Source organism: Epargyreus clarus, unplaced genomic scaffold, assembly GCF_041222505.1.
Source record: "Epargyreus clarus isolate Ecla_fem2 unplaced genomic scaffold, WU_Ecla_fem_2.2 ptg000007l, whole genome shotgun sequence".
In the NCBI taxonomy this organism is placed as follows: Eukaryota; Metazoa; Arthropoda; class Insecta; order Lepidoptera; family Hesperiidae; genus Epargyreus; species Epargyreus clarus.
Genome location: NW_027332215.1, coordinates 7,190,115 through 7,212,409, shown reverse-complemented (window position 1 = coordinate 7,212,409; position 22,295 = coordinate 7,190,115). Strand labels below are relative to the sequence as shown.

Sequence of the window (22,295 nt, the reverse complement as noted above, 5' to 3'; positions counted from 1 at the left end):
GACCATGAACGGAGAAGACCTTCTATCAGATGGACTGCAAGTTGGTTTGATACTTCAATTTCTTAATATATGCAAATATAAATAAAGTATCTGACAGCGCGTATTAAACTAAAGTTTTAGTATTCAATAAAAGACTTTTTCCCTTTCAGGAATTTTATCGTTTTTATTGTTTTACAACATTTAGGAACCACAAATCTAATAATGGTATGACGACATCAACTCATACAAGTAAATGCAAGTTATATTATGTTAGGACTAAGTACAGAGCACATTCTTATAATAAGTAAAAGAGAAAAACATAATTAATGGAAATATTTAAAAACCTGCAAAGATATTTCACTTTTGCACATTAAAATAGATACCTTAATTATATTACTAACACAGGAACTTCAAAATAACTCTTATAAATAAAAAGGATATAACGTCGAGTTGAAAGTTAATTTTGAAGAAAAAACATAAATAATGTACTTAACCAACTATATTAAAAGTTAGGCACCTGGGTACTAGTGTCGCTGGGTGGTGGTGGTGGGTGGTCGAAATATTGTGTAATTATTGGCGGCCTTTCCAGCTTCACCGGGTTGGCGAGCCTCTTTGGCGGAGCTTTCTCCGCGACAAGATTATGAGCTGGAAGGGAGGGATAGCATTGACCACCGTTGCCGGTGTCCCTGGAGATACAGGCCTCATTACAGATATATTTTAATGGCCTTTATAGAGTAGATAAAGAAATACAAGGCCGATGAATTTACTTTGCTTTGAGTGCTATTCAATGGAATTTTATTATAATTTATCTTATATATAAAATTCTCGTTTTACAATATTAGTAACCGTACTCCTCCAAAACGGCTTAACCGATTTTCACCAAATTTTATATGCATATTCTATTTTTCATACAGTTATAAGGGTTGTTTATCCTTAACATTTTTTTGTTTATATAGCAACACAATGTTTGCCGGGTCAGCTAGTTTTATATAAGTGTATTAATACTTTATTAGATAGTTTACTCCTGACTTCAGTTATTCACATGAGATAGTAAATAGCGAAAGAATAGCTGAAGAATACATAAATTAAATACGACATTTTTAAATTTTAAAACAAAATAATCGTTAATCTCAGAATCATAATTGCAATCGGTCCCGACCCGACCTTCACACTTAATTTCTAAAATATATATCTCTACGCTTAAGAAATAAAAAGAAAACAAAATAGTCATAGATAGGAATCCCTAGAAACCCAGATAACAAGTTAGTAATTCATAATGTAAAAGTAAAATCTAGGGTATGATAAAGAGACCCAAACAAACAAACCACAAATAAAGAAATACTCTGTAAATAGTCCTCTTCATTAAAATATACAGATGCTCTTTCAAAAACTCTTGCCTGACTAGAATAAGACCGTTTAACGTAACGTCGGTTGATTACACAATACAAGATTTTGTCAAGTGCATTGTATATTTTAATTTACAGTAATAGTGAAACATTATAATGTACGAATTATCATGAACTTGTCGAAGAAATTTCCAATTATATTACTATAGTAAGATGCGGGATACACTGTTCTAAATATGAAGCTTAAACAAAAATAGTAGATGAAAATAGTCTAGTACAAAAAGTTAGTACAAGTGAGATATAAAAGGGCGACTTAGGTGATTTATTTTATAAGCTCACACTAGACACCATACGTATTGTCTAATTCTAGATGTAACGTACAAGGAATAAGATATATATGGTGTCTCATTAAATGAGTGTTTGCGAATCATATTTTTAATACTTGAAGGTCCGATTTTTTAAAAATACAGTAAAATTACAGTAAGTTACCTTTAGGCAATAATGCTTATGAAATATGAGAGACCGTAATAATAACGTTAAGTGCACATACACACTATCGGTTAGCTCGCCTGAAGAAGAAGATAATCAAGGTTACCTCGATTGGTACATCGTAATTTGACGAAATATAGTATGAATAATTCTGATTAGAAAAAAAATATGGTAAAAATATTTTTTTCTGTGGTTAACAGTTCAACTTTAACCATTTTGTAGATCTCTAGACTACTAGACGATAGTGAGTAAGGACCCTTAAGTACCTAAGTTCAAAAACTAAAATTAAAAATTAAAAAGATACATATTATACTATAATATTAATGCATACAATATTTACCTAAATATTTATATATACACAAAATCGAAAGGCCAAAATAGTGCCTACTTTAACTTTTTATTTTAGTTATACGTAGATATTATAGTTAGATACATATTATGATTCAAATAAAACATTGTTATTTAAAGTTTTTGATTAAACTTACTATTTTATTTTTATAAATTTACTTGTTGAGTTGTCTTCTCAGTGCAATGTGCTATGAAGATCTGTTGCAGACATTACAAAAAGTATGGTATTCAAATGTGCACAATATCTGATATTTACTACTCGTGTAATATTAAAAAATTCAATAAAGTTTTACTTTGCTTTTCTAGAAAGTGAGACAATCTTGAAACAAGTATGTATCTTGCTTCTATTGGGATTAATTTAAAAATACTGCAATATTTTTCGATCAAAGTTTAAATGATGCAGAAAGCGTGTATAGGTAGTTATAGAAAAACATTAAGATGTCTACGTAGTACGTATTAAGATTTCAGTTTGAAATGTGATAAGCATGACAAAATAATGAGCAGTGACGATGAACATAGAATGACAAAACATCTAAAGCAATCCGTCTACATTCGGATGGCCGCTCAGTGGCGTTGCCTTTTTGGCAAACTGGCACCGCTCGGGCCAGGTTGCGACTCCTGAAACGAAAAGAAATAATTTATTAATCAAAAAGAATATTTTAAAGGTATTTCATAAAAAATGTCCAAGTGCGAGCAGCACACGGAAGCTTAGATACTATCAAATGTTTATTGTTTTTATTTTTAGTGTTTGTTATCATAGTAGCCATAGAAGTCTTTTGCAACGCAACACAACGCGTTGGCAACGCATTGTCTACACATAGAACTCACCATGCACTTACCTATCATCAGGTTTACAGTTACAGGTTTACAGTTTTCAAATACACATGTTTGGTACTTCAATCTTATTATTATATATATTAATAAGTATTATGTGTAAAGAAATGTAAATATACCATTCGACTTAAAAGGTCCTTTAAATTTTTATCCATATAAAAAAACTTACATCGCGACTCTTCATTTATGCAACGGCAAACCAAACGTAAACAATACTAAATAAAACAAGGCTAGCACAATTGAATGAAACTACTTTTAATGGGAGCGAGCAAAAAATTCATCATTCGAGAAATATCAAAGGACCGAGACTGAGTCTGTTATGGCTTGCGGCTATTACCGGGCCCGCGGCTACGTCGCCCGAAAGCAACGTCGCCGCTTTAGCGCCGTTGCGCGAGGGACCAACTGTATATATTAAAAATTGAATGGAATGGACGCGTTATTCTGATATAACGTAATATTTACAAATCGTATAAATAAAAAATGATACGTATATTCATTTTCCAATATTACATTTTTTTCGGTTTAATAAGATACTAAACTTATTAAAAACAGAACTTCACTAACTTCAGTGTATTAATTGCTACTTATATAGTATATTATATATATATTACTAATTATATAGTATAAATTAAATATCATCCTTTTAATATCCTTTCCTATGAAATAATGAAATAATTATGTTCAGATGATGACAAATAGTAATAATTTACTATACTATAAAAAAACACACACGTACACGTGAGATTTAATGATGACTATACAAATCTTTAAAGGGCAACTTCGGCTATTGATCAATGAGCGTTTTATGGATCTACAAACCTGCATTCAGGATGACTGCTCAGGCATCTGGTCCGGAGTGGAAGTTCCGGAGCGGCTGGAATACTCGCGCTTGGCTTCCATTTTCATGTTCTCGCGAGCAGACTTCAGCTTAGCCAGCTCCATTACCATCGCTGCAATCAGACAGGGATTTCTACGTTATCCTATTACTCAAAATAGTTATGGGTAACTTGCTATATACTCGTAGCTCAGTCCCGGACATACTCGTACCTACGAGTGATGAAGAACAAAGGATTACACTTTATGAGCATTATGGAATCTAGTAAAACATTACCTACGTGTAATAGCAAAGAAGAGAAAACGATTCAGAAACGATTCAGTAAGAGATCATATTAATGTAACTTACTTAAGATACCTGGGTTCCTACATCAACTGCTCAAATACCTACTTACCTAAGGTACTTTTCAATAATACGTACATATACAGATATGTAAGGATTTATTCACCGCTTGGCAACCTTATTTTTGTTTTCGGCAACACGAAGATTAGGAAAACTTATTTTCGGCTAATATATTTAGTTGAAATTAACTTATCACGGTAAAGACTGTAGGTGTAATTTATTATAAACATATTTTTTTCATTTTTGCAACTTTTTTGTATTTATATCCACAACACATCAAATGCCACTAATAAATAATGAAATTAACAATGTACCTATATTTTCAAAATAAAATATAATTATGATTTCATATAATGTTTTTCGACCGTATATAAGTATGTCTCATTTGTAGCATATCCTACGGCTCTATATGTTATATTTATAAGCAGTCGAGTTTATTTTATAATAATCCTCTATTTATTGTTAAGTACTTACCATCCAGCTCGAAGTACTGAGCCTCATGAATAAGCAGATCCAAGTACGGGAAGTTGGTGGGCAGCATGAGCTTCTTGTAGCGGAGAAAGTTCAGGATGTGGCGGAACATACCACCATCGCGGTCAATGAAGTAGTGCTGCTTCAGCGTGTCCAGCACGATCGGAATGTAGCCAGAGAACATCCTGCCGATCCTCGAGTGCGGATACCTGAAGATTGCAACGTTATAATTTTGAAAATTCTACTTTTTTATAATATAGAACTACATAACAGATGAGCATTCAGTCCACCTGATGGTAAGTGGCTACTACCACCCATGGACATCTGTAATCAATCTCAGCTAGTAAGTATTCCTACCTGAGGTCGGCCACAGATGCGCCGCTACCCCTGAGGACTAAGCTGGAACGCCTCGGAAAAGTATTTCTCCCTTATACCACACCCTTCAAACCCGAACACAGCAGCGCTTAACACTAGTGTTAATAGGCAGAAATGGGTGTGACGGTGATGCCGCCGAATTCGAAAAACAAAAGATTGTAACACCTTCATAACAACTTTTTATAACAGTAGAAAACGAGCTTGCATACATCTGATGGTAAGTGGTCACTGCTATCCATTAACATCATAACCAATCCCAAATTGGAGTAGAATCCTATCTGAGGTCGACCACGTATGCGCTGCTACACCTAAGGACAGAGAACTTTTTCAACATCGAACGAACGTTGTTAAGATAAGTAACCAGTTTTATGGTATTCATTCTTTAATCGTTTTTGTAAAAAGTCACTCTAATATTTTTCCCTAAACGCCTCAAAGGAAGGTATACCTAACTTCAAAAATAGAGCTAGGTCGTCCCATTAGAGTGGCACAGTGCATTCATTTCCTGCGATCCGAATAGATAGATTGTTTCTCACACGGCTTTGTTTGCGGCAGCCGGCGGCCACAGCGGTTACCTGCGGTCATTACCGGCACCGGTGGCAATTCATCCGTGGGGCGCCATGACAGTGCAGTGCGAAAACAAAATGCCCTATTCTATGTGTATAAATGTAGTACCTAACTAGTATTACAAATACGAATGTGAGTTTGTTTGTTTGCTGCACTTGCACGCCTTAAGTATAACCAATTGTCCTGAAGTTCTCTAAACGTGCTATCAAAGATTCAGGAAAAGACAGAGACCATTAATCCCGAGAAAGATACATATCCCGAGGTATAGATAAAAACTCTGAATGCGAATACAGTCGCGGGTAAAAGCTTAAGAAACAACTTATCCGGTCTGTAGTCGTAATATATAAGTAGAACTCGCTAAGCTAATTACGTATATCATAATAATATGGCTATATCGATGGATCCTATGTATATGGGCCAAACTGCAAAATTACAACTTTACAGGAGAGTCTTCCAAAAGTTTAACTTTACTATAACTTCAGATTGATATAACCTATATTTACTAATCTTCGCTTGTTTGCTGAGACAACTATCCTCCTCATTTATACTATACTATTTTACGTTTACATTTATCGGATTTTGTTTTACATAACATTAGCCCTTCTACGTCAGTTTTTGTTTAAATTATATTATTTTAAAAACACCATAAATAGGCCAATGTGTCATATTGGCCATTATATGCATTTTACGCTAATTATCATAAAGTATATATATATATATATATATATATATATATATATATATATATATATATATTTAGCCACTAAAATCAATTAACAATTAAAGTAGTGGATAATGTATTAATTACAATATAAGTTATTTATTTATTTCCCATTTGATCCTTTCCCAATGACAAATTCTAATTCTTCTACACAACTTAGCGCGATTGGATGCCACCTTTTACTAATTAAACTAAATTGTAATCCAAAAACACAGCAATTACATCTTTTTTCGTCATAGTGCGGCCGTTGCTCTGTTCAACGTATAAGACTAAGTGTCAAAGTGGCTGATTGGTCCAAATTACAAAAAAAAAAAACACGCGGGAGCTCCCTGCGTCCAAGTCTCTAACTACTCTTAGGACCTTGTACATTAAAATTCATGTTAGAATATCAATATATATAAAATATAATCAATCATTTATACTGTAATAAAAGATAGTATGCAGAAATCTTTTTTTTAGTAGCTCACTTGATTCATTATATCAATAAAATGCGTTTACCATAAAAAAGTCAAAATGGCCAAATATTTAGTTTGGCCCATATACATAGGACTCATCGATATACTGAAGAGAATGCATTCTTGGTCGGTTGAAGAATGTCTCATATATGTAATAATAATGTCTAATAACGCGATAACGCGGCCAGCATTCTTGGGACTCTACCGAAAGGCAGTGCAAATAAGAGTTGTTAATGTTTAAATCTATTAAAGTAACAACGTTATCTATTTCATAAACTTGGTGATACCACTCATAACGAATAAGACTTGTTGTTGCATTTCTTTTTTTTATAATAATGTATATCAAACCATGATACACATAATTGTGTATGATCGAGAAAACTATTTAAAAGACCACGCACGCGTCGTCATGCTTATATTACTTGCTCAAATCAAACTACAGTAACTGTATCGATACTAACAGCAATTCCGCGGCGTCTGTCTGTGACCTGGAGGCCCGTCGACAAGAAAACGATAGGCCCTCGGCAGTATGTTTGGTTGCCTCTGGGCATGTCTGTAGAAGCGGTTGTTTCCGAAAAGTCCCCGAGGCCCCAGTGCATTCTCTTGAAGCTGACGCATAGCTTGCCGGCCCCCGCCCCGGGCGCCATTGTTTATAGGGCGGCAAGATTGGATTACCGTTTTTCATATTATATTCTTCTTTGTTGTTCTCCAGTTCGCTATTTTCAAATTGCGCCCCGCACGCAACATTTTAGGGGGCAGCATTATTTATTTTTACCGAGATTTTTTCGTCAAGTTATTCCCTAAGGCCAATAAGTTCACTTTTGTCTCGAGGACGAAAGGCGTCCTCAAAAAAGAGTGCCTTAATCACACGTTGAAATGACGCTTTAACGTTTCCTTCTCATAAGCCCACATGATTTATGTGTGTGGTATGCCGTAAATATGTCAGATCTATATGAGCACTTTGACTGATTTGTAAGAATATCGCATAAACCCGCATCTATCCCAAGAATTTAGAAACAAATTGGTTGCAATACTTTATTTCAAAGATTGTTCGTCGCGATACAAAATATTATTATTAAAGCAAAGCTTGTATCCATCGAATATTAAACTCAGTGTCCTTAAATTCTTATCCTCGTCCTTCAAAATATTGCTCGCAGTTATAGTTTGCTTTTAGCTATTATTGATTCTTGCGTATCTAAACGGTAAAAACGAAATATAACAACAAATACTAAAAATAAAAATCTTGAAAATAAACAGTGATCGCCGTACAAGAAAGCGTTTATGCGCGTTTTTTTCTTTATCTATCGTATCCTTAATATGTAAAAACCTCACATAATCACAATGCACTTACTTTTATGGCTGCTATAATAACTAATATGATAAGTACTAAAATACTAAAAATACTTAAATTAAAATTTGGTGGCACGGAACCCTCTGTTAGCGACTCCGACTCGTACTTGGCCAATATTTTATTGATCTAAGTGTTGGCGTCAATTTCTAGTGCAGTATTCACACTAAATTATTTAAAGAATAACAAATTAGTTTTTATGTAATATAACCTATAAAACACTTGTATCCGATAGTCCTTAAAAATTCATCACATATGAACTCATGTTTCGATCCATAGGCATATATTATACATTTCGCGGCTTGCTTGCAGCTTTGACGCGTCACGTGATGGTATAGTAGATATATTTTAAGCATAATAAATATCGCAATCGCAGTAACGTTAGCTACGAAAAGCAGAAAAATTACAGACATTTCATCCTAATTCGCTAAAGTTTCAGCTTTTTTTTACATCATAGAAGTCGCAGACGAGCATGCTGTCCACCTAAGGGTAAATTGCTACTGCCGCCCATGGACATCTAAAATTAACCCCAGATGCGCCGCCCCCCTTCAGAAATAAGCTGGCAAACTGAACGCAGCAGTCCTTAACGCTACTGTTATTAGGCCGAAATGGATGTGCGGCGGTGGTGCCGCCGGAGTCGAACAGAGGTACCACCACCTACACTTCTCTTGTTTATTTTACTAGTACAAATACACCTATGCTAAATAAATCGCAATTATCATTACTTACTCCCTCATAGGTATCTTAATTCTTAAGGGTGTGTGAAGTCTATTGATTCGCACTTGGCTAGCGCTGGCCGTAGGTCGTAGCCTAAACCCACCTGTCTCTGCGAGAAAACCCGTGCCCAGCAGTAGTCTGGAATGGGTCAACACGAACAAAAATAATGTTTCTAATAAGATATAATAAATAAACCGGACAAGTGCGATTTAAAATTGATATATTTGAAGCAAACGATGGTAATCTGTTCTTGCACGTATAGGTGTTAAGCTACTTTTGACGTGTACCTACGTTTGATACTTTATGATACGATGTTAATGTTGTACGATATTGAACCTGACTAGGTACATATGGCGCAGTGGGTGAAACTCGGCCACTCGATCGAGACGTCCGTGGTTCAAATCTAAGGCACGCGCCTCTGGTGTATCAAAAAGTTTTGGAAAAATCTTGTTAGACAAATTCGACCCACTTCCAGGTATCGGATTGTCCTACTAATAATAGGTATTATCTCCGGAATTACATTATTTAAATTATAAACATTTTTGTCGTATTGGACACGTCATTCTTATCTGAGACCTTCCAACTTAATCCTCATTGGTAACATTTGGCGAAAATCGGTAAAGACGTTTCTGAGGAGTACGGTAAATAACATTGTGACACGCGAATTTTATATATAAAATGTATAAAACAAATCGCTTTTGGCAATCGGAATAAATATTCGGAGTACCTCCTGAATGTAGACACTTCCTGAAAATTCGTTCATGTGAAGACGCTGTCAAAAATAATCTTTGAGCATTTAGCCGTGATTGACTGTATTTAATCATCTAAACAAACAGTTCAAATTATAAAAATAGATTTTCATTTTCAACCGCTCACAGCATGGTCTGCTCAAATTATTATATGTATTATCTACTTGCACATATAAATATAACATTTAGATTCTTCAATCTGTCGTAATTTTAACTTCACTAGAAATTAAAAAAAAACTATTTAAAATAAAATAAATCTACTACAATTAACACATAAATTTTATAAATAAAATAAATTAGCCAAATCGCTGCCCCGAGAAAGTGTACCCAAGATTACCTTGCTGAATTAATTAATTAATTGTCGTTGTTGATAAATTAAAAAAAAAAGTTATAAGACGCTGTGATTCGTATCTTTATAAGATTAAATAAAAAAATACCAGGTCGAAGTCGGACTCACTACACAAATTTTGTATTTTTTACCCGACTGTGGTAATGTTTTTCGAACGCCTGCCCAACGGCTTTTTTTTTTACCGTAGAAATCCTTATGGATTCCCTTACGCCCGGGGGAGCGAAAGGGATATGTCGGACTCTTACCGACGAAAACTTCGCGGCGTTCCTCTGGATGCTCGATGTGGGCCTATCTTAACATGTGAGGTGTCGTTGGATGCGTCTAAATAGTTAGAATAATTTTAAATAGTCGTAACTTTAAGGTTTTTGTTTTTATAATCATTACTAATAGTATTTGTTATGATAGCAGCCACATAACAAATGTATAGTGAAAATTTTTACTGTATATCCATTATGATTCAATGAATAAACCGAAAAATTCCGTATCGTAGGTACCTACCTGTTTTTTGTACAGGACTCTGCATTTATTTTACAACCTCTTTTATTTTTATTATATAGCGGTCACAGTAATACAAACTTACCCTGTAAAAATGACCCTATCTAGTACTGCTTAAGGGGCATAGTAATAGCATTTCGTTTTTAAACTTGTGAATGGAACCTCAAAAAATACGGTGGTAAGGCAGACATGTAGCGATGGTCAAAATTCAGCACATTTAAGAAAGAAAGAAAGAAAGATTATTTCAGTATTAACTATTTTTAATTAATTTGTCTATTTTTATTTTTATTAAATTGTCTTGCATCAAAAACGTTATAGGTATCCACCACCATTATACGAACATCCATAACTTTTAATATCTAAATAAATACCTACCAATGCAAAATACGGAATCTAGTTCAGTACGGATCATTGCAACCCAAACCTTACGTTACACAAAACCGTAATGTAACCTGAGAACAGTGTTGCGGTTCTGTCAATCTCCGAGGAGTACAATTGGGAAGATATTTATTTTGGTGCCCTCGAGTGGGTTGATTAAAAGAGCGGGCGGCGGGTACGAGGCCCGCAGTGCCTGTAGGCGAGCCGCGAGCGCCTTGCGCGGGACTGAGCACAGATAAAACAAGCTTATTTACAACCCAACCCACACACGTACAGCCTAAAGCTACACATAGCTTTTTATAATTATTAATTACTGGCCAGTGCCCCGCTCCAACTTTTGATTTTTGTCCGCTTATTTTTTATTTTGAGGTAATTTGAAAGCAAGTCCTGAATACCTTTATTATGAGGCGATATTGCAGTACCGTTAAAATATAACAGTGAAAAATATTATACAAGAACGTAGGTATACCTTTGTTATGTGTGAGTCCAATAGAGATCTGCACACTCTACCAATCGAAAAAGATGCTCGTGTTTAAAGACTTTCTTTTTCGACTATGCTAAAGTCGAGCCTACCCCATAATACCTTTCCCTTTCCCCAATATAGATTTCACTAGTATTAAAAAAAATTGTAGAACCACAATTAAATAGACTGCACAAGTTTTCAAACATAATTTTAATTGTCAATCATACGCATATTAAATATAATATTGTAATGTGCACAACTGCGCAATATTTAAATTTCAACAATGATACTGTCCTCATTACTCACGCCTTTCCCACATGTAAGTTAAAATAAGGTATACAAAGCGCATGAAACTCGAAAGTAAATACATAAGCAAACACGATATTTCGCTAATATTTTATGAATGCAAATAAATTATGAATTTAAACACAAAGGATTGAATTACGTGCGCCTCATTATAATGTTAAACGTATAAATGGTAAATATTCACAATCCTTATACTGTTAAGTGCTGTTGTGTTCCGGTTTGAAGGTTGTGGTGAGGAAGTTACTTTTCTGAGGCAATCCACCTTAGGACTCAGGAGTAGCGGCGCATCTATGACCGACCTCAGGTAGGATTCTAATCTTATATGGGGTTGATAAGAGATGTCCATGGGCTGTCGTACCTGATGGTAAATGGCTACAATCCTATTAAAAAAATGATAATGATTGACAATGAAACTTACGCAGTGAGCGTCTCGAGAGAGGACGTGTAGATGGCGCCACCGACGTCGATGTGCACGGGAGCGCGGGCCATGGTGGTGACTGCGACGCGGGGCATCATCGCCACGTGACCAACGTCGTCGAAAACGTTGCTGTTGGGACTTGCGGCTTTGCCCGGAAACATGTTACGCCACTGAAAATAAGTTTCAATTTTAACACTTTTGTCTACCAAAAAAGCAGTAACCTAATTTTAAACACTGTTTCAAGTGAGAAGCTTTAGGTTCGAATCCCCCAGGTACTGATTTTATAAGTTATTTGTGTATAAGAAACTAATTATCTATTAACTATTATGAAAACAATTGTGAGGAAACCCACAAGGCTCTTACTAATAGGGATATCAAGACATCGGCATCTTAAAAATAGATATATCAAAGACGTGTAAAGTCTACCAAACCCTCTGTGTGCGAATTCGACATGTACTTGGCGAATTATTTGTCAACTTTCTGAGTGGTAGCGACTTACACGACGTCCGTTTTTTATAAGGTCAGTGCATGATTTTGAAATGATTTTGGAATAGGCGTAGTATTATGATCCGTGTTCGATACCCGGAATGACACCAAATATACCTAACTATTTACACTCCTTATTATTAATCAATGCGTCCAATTTTAGCCTACCACAAAATAAAATTGGCAATCTAGAATATAAAATTTCGATCTTGGATAGACAACACATTTTTATTTTTGGGCCATGGAATCGTATACACAACCAAATGTCGCCAAAGCTTGAAATTTAATCCTTATTAAGCGATATTGCGTAAACTTTACAGGAGAGTGATTTAAAGTTGAAATATTAAAAGATCGAACATTGGCAACTATAACTTTCGCTTACAAGAAATAGGCAAAAATTGGATAAATAATTATAACCAATAACGGTTGTTAAATGATAGATATTTAACCTTAAGGATATCATTGATATTTAAAATATTCACATCGGCGCATCGTATACAGTTACCCTTCACAAGAGTTTCACAACCCTAATTCATAAACAAGACAGTAGCTCTTTCCAGCCTATTTGCCAGAGGCCAGACCGCCAGGCAACAAGTTTAGTTTTATTATTTTTCGCCAGATAATGGGGTGACAAATTATAAGAGCCCTAGGCGTATAAAACCCATGAGGGTCTATTGTGAATCGCGTATATAGAGTTAATTTGAAATCGAACTCCTTTTATAAAATAAAAAAATAAATCCGACTTCAGTATCATTACAAAGTGAAACATGATTTAAATATAAGTTAGTTTATGTCCGCGCCAAACTGCCCGCGCTGTCTTCAACCCCCTATAATATCTGCAATATGTTATTGTGACGCGACTCGTTTCTATATTCGGAGTGGACTAGCAGTTTGTACCATACATAGGTACTTCTGATGTCGCTGCTTATTATAAACACAGATTATGTTGTGATCCAGCAAGTACGATGGAGAGAAACAATAGTAAAGTGTTTTTGTTATTTTCGCTATCTACTGTAGGACTATTATAAATAGAAAATTAGCTACTTAATGATAAATTTGTAAAATCCGTCGCTTTTTGGCAGGCGTAGGAGTTTTCCCCTTGAGACTATTTTTCGCTGGCGAAGTTAAAAAAATAATACCAAGTCAAAATTTTTTTGTCAACATTTAACTCGGAATAGAGATGTTTGGGTTTTAATTTAGTTCTGCCACGCTTTTTGCAGGATCATAACAGCAGTGTTAAACGTTGAATTTTAATTTTATTGAGTAAGTGATGTGAAAGAAACAACGACGAAACATTTTAATTTTATCGTTATAGCTTGGGACCCATTTCAGGTAGAAGTACAATTTTGTCTATATACAATTGATTAAACATGTATGTTCATGAGCGGCGGTAGCCACTTCAGATGGACTGCATTTCCGTTTGGTAGGTACTTCTATATTATAAAAAAACAGGTTGATTTTTCTACATTCAGTTCTTTTTACATTCCTATTTTATAGCAGTGTGAAGCGGTGCTGGTTTGAAGGGTACAAGGGAGATATGGTTTTCCGAGGCATTCCAGTTGAGTCCTCACGGGTAGCGGCGCAGCACCTAGACCTCAGGAATTTAATGTTAATTGGGGTTGATTACAGACATCCATGAGCGGTAGTAGCTACTTACCATCATTTGGACTGCATACTCGTCTGCTACTCTTATATTATAAAAAACTATTACATTCGTTTAGCAAACTACAGGAATCCTGCAATGCAATGTAGAGATAGGTATATACATAAACTATTACAATCGCATAGCTGCATGCGTAGCTTTCAGTATTTAAATGGTTTTTAATAAAAACTGACCCCATTTCCGGCCATGCAAGTCTATTGCGCAGTCACTACAATACCATGCCATGTGGGTAATGAAACCCCCGCGGAAAGGATTAACAATGTGTTTAAAAGCTTGTTGTGTTCGCGTTCGCACCGTTGCGTGGTCGATTTCATTTCAGTAAGGTACTATGTAATTATTACTATGTAAAGATACGTAAAATAAGCAGAATGTTTATAAACCAATGTAACATGAGAACGGTGGGAGAGCTATGGGAGTGTTTCAACTTCACCCACCGCTCATCTCATAATAATTTTCCGAGGCGTCTTATGTAATCTTATCTGGGGCTCATTATAGATGTCTATGAGCGGCAGTTGCATCTTATCTTCAGGTGATATGTATGATCATGTGCCATTTTTATGATATTGTAAAAACAAGGGTTATATTATTTTATTTATAGACTGTAACGTTGTATGCATTTCTTCCTAGAAAGTTGTCTGTCTTTCCTTGCAATTGGTTTGGCTGCAACCCTTTTATGCTCACTGAGCATGAGTCAAAAGACTGAAGCGTATTCCAAATTTGGATTAGTCCCCCACACTTCATACCTTACTAAGTACGAGCTAAACAATTAATTTCGGATGTTTTCAGTGTTTAAGACTTCGCACAAGGTTTAAAGATTGCTGCCTAATAATAGGTAATAACCTGTTTTAAGAATCTCCCCCCGTTTTAATATTTCAGTAATAAGACCTAAGGGTGGTGCCGTGCCGTTGTCGTTCCAATGAAGAAACGTCCATTGAAATTTGATTTTATTTTGAGAAAAACGTCGCTGGCTCTTTTTAATCTAATTTATCTTTTGTGTAACGTACACTGTAAACATTTAAGTACAATAGTATAAATGGTACTTTAATGTTGTTTATTTCTTTGTCGTTTTATTGATACTAAGACGGTACTCGTAATTGGAACGTTTGTTAATTAAAATAAAGTTCTGCTATATAGCTTATTTTAAGACCAGTTTACCTTATGTCGACCGGACAGTTTTAACGTCCGCCGATTGCTGGGTGTTGCTGTTGCATTTTAATGACGATCGTACTGTGGTTTCAACCAGATATAAAAAATACCTGCATTGATCGCTTAGTGTGAATAGCAATACCCGGCAGTCGGCAAATTGTAAAATTGTTGGGCCGATCTAATGTAGCCGAACTAGTCCTTACTTTACTTGCCTATTTAAAATTGGTTTTCCCAGCTCTAGGTATGTATATATATTTTTGATGAGAATCTATTAACCCGTGTGGTCTTCTGAAGTCAATTCAATGCTATGACTTAACTGTCACAGCTCTGCTATTCGTTCACATATAGTATGGTATTGAATTGTTGAAGAATTTATATACATATTTTTGGGAAGATACAATGTTTAACACACTCAGTAACTTTGACATAGACATAATACAAATCAGACATTTACTTCAAATAATCTTATAACATTTGAGCGTAAAATAACTGAAACTGAGAATGTTTCTAAAGTAGGTAAGGTTGAAGTCATAGGTACAGGTTTTTAGCCGCCGCCGTAACACGCGTAGGAAAATATCTAAAAATAGGTGAAAGATCAGCGGTGGTACCCGGAGGGTGAAAACGCGGCCTCAATCAATCGGGTTCGAATCCCAGACATTTACTTCTGATTTTTCAAAGTTGTTTGCGTAATAGAAATTAATTATCACTTGCGTTAATGGTGAAGAGAATGAGAGATGTTAAAAATAATCTCAAACGTATGTGAAATACCAATTTGCACTTGGTACATCGGTGGACTATGGATTAATCTTATTATTCTGTTAGGAGAGTCGTGGCCCGGCGGGTCCTCGTCGAAAAAGTGGGACCGGATCTCTCTCCGTCGGCCATCGTCGGGGCGATGGTTCAGCGCAGCGAAGCCTGGGACGGCATGATCACCTTCTGCGACGTTGTCATGTCCGCGAAGGAAGACGCCGAGCGAGCAAGGGAGCGCGCTGAACCCGCTCGGAGAAGGAGTCGCCGCGGGCGTACGTAAAGGCCCCCGGCGCTGTGTCCCTGTAGTTTCGGGACCAGAATAGGGCTACGGTATCCCCTGCCTGTCGTAAGAGGCGACTAAAAGGGGCTTCCGGGGTTGCGGGTGGCAAGAATGGGAGCTCGAACCGACCACCCAGCGGCCCCGGGAAGGACGGCGGTATGTGTGGTCGCATACCGTCGTACACACCAGACGGTGTGGCGAGCCAAGCTCACCTGGGCGGAGCATTTCGGGGCAACGTGCTAAGAGGGCTCCGGTTGCGTTCCTTTGGAGATCCCGGAGCCCTCTACGCAGCGCCGAGGATGGCCACCGGGGGGGTTTTAGTGCGGTAAGAATCCCACATAACCCTACGTCTCTCCCACGACATCGAGTACCTTTTGAAGGTTCCCCCCTCGTAAACAAAAAGAAGTCGTGGCCAGCAGTGGGACAGTAACAGGTTGATAATGACGTAAAAGATAGCTGCCAATTTCATAGAGATATTTATTGCAGTTTCAGCTACACCGGTAGACAACTTAAAAATCGCGAGACATTCATATGCATATACGGTGGGAAAATTTAGAGCGATTAGTATAGGTATATCCATATCTTTCCACCTGACTTGAGATTTTATTCTTAGGCCCGCGCCAGACATAGCACAAACATTTGAACACATATTTGAATACATGTTTCAACACAGTGAAGCACCGGTGCTTGAGTATTTGTTCAAAGCTTGCTTCAAATATTAGCACTTTGCCATTTGTTGTCGTTAAAACTTCAAATATGTGCGAGGCGTGCACATGCACAAAGTCCAGTTGCAATGACCACAAACCGGAGCAGGAGTGGCAGGTTAAACAAATAAGTGTTCAAATGTGTGAGCAAAGTCTTTGTTCCAATATTTGCTTATGTCTGGCGCTGGGGTGAGAAGCTGGCGGGCACTTCCACAACTTTGAAATAAAACGTCTATAATGCGACCGCATGCGTCGCGTTTTAAAATCACCCTTCACTCTTTATTAATTTTAAACTTAAAATATATTTATTATTCAGATTGGGATAAAACAAATGACGCTGACGGTGTGGAACTGTGGTGTGGAATCTGTCGCTCGCGTCGCCAAAATTATTTCATTCGGACGTAACTTCATTATCCACTTTTGTGAGGGAATTCGTGACGCATTCTGTCATGTGTCATTTTCCTAACGTGACTGGAAATGGATTAAAAGCCATTATTATTGTGAAAAATATGCATTGAATGACGTTAAATTTATTGCGACATGTAATTTCACTGTAATAAATTAGCAAAAGATAAAATTAATTTAATCAATTTTAATGTCTGAAGTCGGCGTTTATATTGGACAGATTATTTATTTACGTCGAGCCGTCTTCGCACGACGAAATATGTGCGTACCCTTCGTAGGAGTTTTTGTTTTTACAAAAATGACTGTTTTTGTATTTGTTTACGTATTTGCCCATACATACAATAAATAAATAAATAAATAAACAAATACAAATCAGTATTTTTGTAAAAACATAAAATCTCACACTAAGGGTACAGCGCCGACTTTAGAGCTATAAACAAAACGATCTTTTAGTTTAAATTATTTTATACTTTGTAGTTTGTAGTGATATAGAAACGGTAGATTTTTTGTTAATTTAATTTTAATCATCCTATTTAGCTATTTTCCTATTTATTATTTGATATAAACTCGCAGCTGAACTAGCTGAGCTCTTTCTCTTGAGTAATTGGTTGGTTAAGTATTTTTTGATAATGTGTTTTGCTTGGTTCGTTGGCAAATACTTCAAGAATGATATATTGAAATTCGCTATATTTTTATTAAAATCTTTTTCATCAGTAAATTCAAATGACATTGAAGCGCTTCCAATTTCATAAAAAGGTCTTACAAGAAGCCACACAAGCAACCGTAATTATACAGATGAAACATCAGTACCGTATATTTTAATTAAAACCTAATTTCGGAGTTCATGTATCCAATATCCTTCTTTACAAACATTAGATTTTAGCTTGTAGCTATACGAACATCAAAATAAGTTACAAAAGATAGAACTGATTTCAGTATCACTACAAGTAGAAAAAAAAAATAAGTTTAGTAAATACAGGTTATGACGTGATCTAGCCATTTAGATTTAGGTATAGTCCATGCCAAACTGCTAGTCCGCTCTGAATAAAGAAAAGAATCGCGTCGCAAATTATATGACTACACGTGCTCGCAACAACTTCAGAGCGGACTAGCAGTTTGGTGCGGACTATACTATGTACTAATATGTTGCGAAATTAGTCATTTTCTTCAAAAATAATCTAATGAGGTTTTATTACTTCAAGTATTCGGATAACAGGATATTTTTTTAAAATTTTTGAATTTATATTTAATAGTAAAACAAATCATTTCTAACAAGTTTTATTGTAGACTTTCTATTCTTTCCGGATTTGCTTTTTATATTTCTTCACGCGTAATAGTTTTTGATTTATTGACGGTAACCTTAATTCATTTTTATTAACACGCTTTTATTAGCTTCACCTGTATGTATGTATGTATGTATGTATGTATGTATGTTTATAAAGAATTATACATAAATCATTTGTTATGCATAATCCTTAAGGATTAGTATGCCAATGTATGAAAAAATATGTATTTTCTTCAAAATTTTCCTTTTCCTTTAATTTGTCACATAACATTACTTTCCAGAATTTAATCTTTATAAGCAACACTATCAGATAGTGGAATAATATAGAGGGTGTATGTTTTTTCAAAATGAACTCGTTCGATTCCCGGTTAGGGATGAAAGTTATTTTAAAAAAGTAATGGTGCAGTTTTAGTTTTTATCAAAATCGGCCTCGTAACTCCTTTCAGCATTTTTGGCTAATCCTCATAGTTTCGGATTTGGCCCTGAAGGCCCGTTTAAAAAATTCACCCTGTATATCCCTACTTTAAGTGTGTTCGTTTGCTGAGGTTGCTAAGGCGCGAGACGTGGATTCTAATTCACTTCAAAAATATTTTTTTACGGCTCCATTTATCAATTTTTGAAAAGCGTACCACACTTTTTCCACAATTAAACTATTCACTGTTCCTTAATTGATTCCTAGGTTGAAAAATATTTTCTACTTTTTAGCTGATTTTATCATTAAAGCGTTATTTTAGGGTTCCGTACCCAAAGGGTAAAAACGGAATCCTATTACTAAGACTTCGCTGTTTGTCCGTTTGTCCGTCTGTCACAGGGCTCTATCTCCGGAACCGTAATAGATAGAAACTTAATTTTTTGCAGAAGTTGCATAATGGTAGTCGCTATAACAACAAATAATAATAAATATAGTTAAAAAAAAACTAAAAAACACGCTTTTATGATAAAATCAACTAAAAACTAGAAAATAATTTTCAATCTAGGAATCAATTAAGGAACAGTAAATTGTATAATTGTGAAAAAAGCGTGGAGTGCTCCACTTACCAATTTTAGAAAAGCACCCCACACTTTTTCCGCGTGTTTTTTAGTTTTTTGAACTATATTTATTTTATTAATTTTTAGTATTTGTTGTTATAGCGACCATCATTATGCATCGTATGTAAAAAAATCAAGTGTCTATCTATTACGGTTTAAGAGATAAAGCCCTGTGACTCACGAACAGACAGCGGAGGGTTTCGTTTTATCCTTTGAGTACGGAATCCTAAAAATCATTCTACAGGATGGCATTATAGATATGTTTCAGTATATTTGAGTTATAGGGAAATACCATTATTATTTTTGAAAACTAAAAATCAATCTAGTAACTTTGCCTGAACTCTCCCTAAGGCGCTTTCTCTCGCCTCGAAAATCGTTAATCCTGAGGATGTTGATAAGGACAATGGTACAAAATTATTAAAATCATGTATTGTCATCGGTTTTTGATATTTTTTCAAAATTTTGAATTAAACTGAACGTTCAAAGTGGATAGAAATCGGGTTGAAAGATTCCGTTACTGTTACGTACATACATACTTACATACATACAGCCCAAGCTAATAAAAACGTGTTAAAAATAAAATACGTTGAATATTAAGGGGGGTATCCATGCAACAAACCGATATTTTTCGGCATTTTTAGATCTAACTGTTAAAACGTACTAGGAAGACAGTTGAAATTTTTACGATCCGCTTCCTACTTCAATAAATACAAATAAGAACAATAAAACATCTTCTATGTTTATTTTATAAAAATAAGTAAAATATTGAATAAATAAATAATGAACGTTTGGTTGTACGGAAGCCTCGATGTGCGAGTTCGACTCGTATCGTCCGCGCCAAACTGCTAGTCCCCTCTGAAGTTGCTGCGAGCAGGTGTAGTCATACAATTTTCTATGTCGACGCGATTCATTTCTATATTCAGAACGCACTAGAATTTTACGTGGACTATACTTGGCGAATTATTATACCTATTTTTCACGTTTTTCAACATGTTGACTAGACTAATAGGAGAATTCGCTTGTCGCGCGGCCAGCGGCGGCGGCCGGCGGCGAGCGGGGATTACTCGCACAATCTACTGACGAATTTTTATTTTCTTACGGACAATGGACAATCAAAATATACCGCATTAGCTATTTTTGGATCTTTTGTTATTACATATCTAAGTGAGTTCAAAGCTTACTATGCCATCTGAAAAATACAGTAATAGTAACATGAAGAAGAGAGGAAGAATGATAATTAAATAGATGTTAAGTCTAGGATTTCAAAACTCAAGGATCGATAGATACTTGGATAGGACCAATAGTATCAAGGTATTGATAGTTTCTTTAGGCCGAAACATTTAATCTATTGTTTCTCATTAAATATTTTAATTATGTATATATTCTTATTTAATATGTATACCAAAAATAACTACTAATATCGTAAGTACCTATCTAATTATTTTAAAGAACTTGCTTTTGATAATAAAGCATTTTATTGTCATAAATTGAGTTATTTTTTTTAATTTTGAGTTCTTGTGTAATGTAACCCTTCAGTTTTACATATAAACATATGAAAACTTTTCAACCTACGTCGCGTATTTCGAGAACCTAAAATTCCATAAATACGAAGACCGCCTGCGCTACATTTAAACAAATCATAAATATGCACATAAGAACGTAAAAATAAATCGCTTCTAAAAAGTTATAAGCAATTTGTAATCGCAACGCTATAAATTAAAATTGCAATAAGAAAACAAAATATACATATAGGTACATAATAAAACACTTAAATATAAAATAGATCGAATTTACCATTAATTTATCTTACCTCGTTCCAAAGAAACAGGAGAGATCTCTGTTGAGGAGCCGCGGCACGGATGGACCACAAAGTAGAACGTGAAATAGAAACTAAATGAGCGGGAAAAGATTTTCAATGTTTTAAGCGCGTGAGATATCGCTGGAAGTTTTGGATTAGATCGCGAACACGTCTATCCTCGACTGGAGCCCTCGACTGACTGACTGTGCGAAAGACCAGATATTCAAGAAGGGGTTGTGTTAACGTAAAGCGAGGGAGCGACATAGTGTGAGAGAGACGGAGCTAAGTTCGCGCTGCCGTTATTTTGTGCCGGTTTATTCAGCTCTACGGCCACCGCGTCTTGCCTCAGGGAAATGCCCTCAAGGCCTTACCCTGGCATCTTCTGCAGGACTTAAAGTATAGTCCCCCAGGCCTTGCGAGCTTCGCTCCTTGTACTGTAGTTATTCGTCTTTAGGTGGTATTTATAAAATAACCAGATATTTTATATACAAACTATTAAAAAGAGTCTTATTTAAATTTCCTATTTATTTCCTTTAAAAAGTACGACTTACATTTGAATTGTTGTTTTCAAAAATGATACAGGTAAATTACTCTTTACGATTAGATTTCGAGAGACCACCACGCTTAATATTGCTTATTAACAGCAGTATTAAGTGATACTGTGTTTTAGTTTGAAGAGTGTAGCAATGATGGTATTCAATCATAAGCTATTTTAAGGTGGTAGAACCCTTTGTAGTTCGACTCCGGCGGCACCTATTTCTACCTAA

At 35.6% G+C, this 22,295-nt stretch overlaps 1 protein-coding gene across 1 annotated transcript; it reads right to left on the bottom strand.

The window, feature by feature from the left end:
- Positions 1-129: 129 nt before the first annotated feature.
- On the bottom strand, positions 130-21,713 carry twz (BTB/POZ domain-containing protein twz). Its single transcript, XM_073074483.1, has 5 exons — positions 21,541-21,713; positions 11,983-12,152; positions 4,648-4,853; positions 3,816-3,946; positions 130-2,780 (listed from the first exon to the last, which is right to left on the bottom strand). The coding sequence occupies exons 2-4, from the start codon at positions 12,141-12,143 to the stop codon at positions 3,822-3,824; spliced, it is 492 nt and encodes a 163-aa protein (XP_072930584.1). The 5' UTR covers positions 12,144-12,152; positions 21,541-21,713; the 3' UTR covers positions 130-2,780; positions 3,816-3,821.
- Between the last annotated feature and the right edge of the window lie 582 nt (positions 21,714-22,295).